The sequence below is a fragment of the Oryzias melastigma genome, unplaced genomic scaffold, assembly GCF_002922805.2.
Source record: "Oryzias melastigma strain HK-1 unplaced genomic scaffold, ASM292280v2 sc04614, whole genome shotgun sequence".
Classification (NCBI taxonomy): Eukaryota; Metazoa; Chordata; class Actinopteri; order Beloniformes; family Adrianichthyidae; genus Oryzias; species Oryzias melastigma.
In genome coordinates, this window is record NW_023421182.1 from 1 (window position 1) to 1,690 (window position 1,690).

The 1,690-nt window shown below is 39.2% G+C and overlaps 1 protein-coding gene across 1 annotated transcript; it reads right to left on the reverse strand.

Annotated features, from left to right (window-relative positions):
- Nucleotides 1-581: 581 nt before the first annotated feature.
- LOC112138319 (inositol 1,4,5-trisphosphate receptor type 3-like) lies at nucleotides 582-1,052 on the reverse strand (the record flags this gene model as incomplete). The annotated part of the gene is made up of 2 exons (XM_024260881.2): nucleotides 582-781; nucleotides 860-1,052. Coding segments are annotated over 2 exons (393 nt in total), but the record flags the coding sequence as incomplete, so codon positions are not given.
- Nucleotides 1,053-1,690: the final 638 nt, after the last annotated feature.

Sequence of the window (1,690 nt, forward strand, 5' to 3'; positions counted from 1 at the left end):
TAGCCTAAAAAACTAAAAAAAAAAAACTTTGGTCAGCCAAAACAGCTAGCATGTAGCTGAAATATTAGCTAAACTCCAAAATACCTTAAAAAATTTCAGTAAAGCAAAAATAGTCCAAACAGCTCTTTAAACCTTACATGATTCTGAATAATAAAACAGGCAGGAATATTATTCCAGAAAATGATTCCATAAAAATATATTTAATCAAAATTACACAAGTTAGAAATAAGTGCAAGATAACATCGGGTCACCAATAACAATAAAGTAAAGTGATCTGGAGGGCCGGATCCGGCCCCCGGCCTCGACTTTGACACATGCTATAGAATAAATCATCGGTTCATTCCTTAGAGAGGATTGTTTTAACAGTAGCTGTATTTACATGAACAAAATGATCGGATTAGAACTGAAATGTGTTCATGAGCCTGAAAAACTTTAACTGTAGCAAACATTTACACTTTTATTACTATTATTGTGTTTTAAGTCCCCCTAAAAGATTATTTGATGAATAAAGAAAACATTTCCAGGTGGATTGTTACTATTAAAAGGGTTAAAGAACTCAATAAATATAAATCAAAGTCGACTTTATGCGGTCTAGTTTTAATCTTTGAAGCGTTCTGTGTTCTTTGTGCCGTTCGTCCTCCGACTGCAGCAGTTCTCGTACCTTGTCCAGAACTGTAGGGGTAAAACAGAGCGATGATGAGGTTGATGTAGACCGCTAGCCTGAAGGAGATGGTCCCCCACAGAGACATCCTCCTGGAGAACCAGTACAGCACCGGCATACCTGCAGACCACACACGGAACAAACCGACATCAAGACGTTTCTGAAACAGCTCTGATGGTGAACTCCTGCGTCACTCACTCCTCAGCTTCTTCTGCCACTCCATCTCTCCGTGCAGGAAGGAGGTCTGCTCGAAGTAGTGCGTGACCTTTGACCCCTGCTCGTCCTGCTCCGTGGTGTTGAACACTCGGAATCTAGACTCCTTGGTCAGGAACTCACAGATGGGATGAACAGGGAATACGATCTGCTCCATGCTGCGGTCCTCACGGACAATCTGAGCACAGAGGAACGGAGGTTTACATAAACAGATGAGTGAAAACTACCAAAGATCTGAAAGTATTTACTGAAGATGATCGTCCAAACTCATGTTCAGAAGCTGGGTTTGATGATTCGGCGGTGGAGAACTTATTATTAAAATCACCGTTTGAGGGTCACATGACCGTTATTGTGACAGTAAATTCGGTCCGACACAAATCCCCAAAGTCCGGATAAAAAACAGAGAGGGGGATTTGGTGTAAAACTCTGCCAAATCAATCAAGCTGATTCTCTGTGGAGACGCCTGAAGGGACGAACCCAAACGTGAACACAGATTTGAGATGGAAATAATAAAACTGAACTGAATCCGTCTTTAGCCCGGAGTCAGATTTAGATCAGAGTCTTCAATAATTGACAGACGTGTTTGTCTCATTTACAGAAACTTACTTTTACATTAAGTCTCATTTCTGATGAATTTTGATTTTATTCATTGATTTTCTAATCTAAAGAAGAATAACAAAATTTTAAAAAATAAGGGTTCTATGATGTATTTTTACAGTTGAAATAAAAAAATAAACCCAAGAACGCAGAAAAAAACGTATCAAAACTCAAAAACCCTTTGAAGGCTAAACTAAACCTGCAGTCTTCTTTCATGAT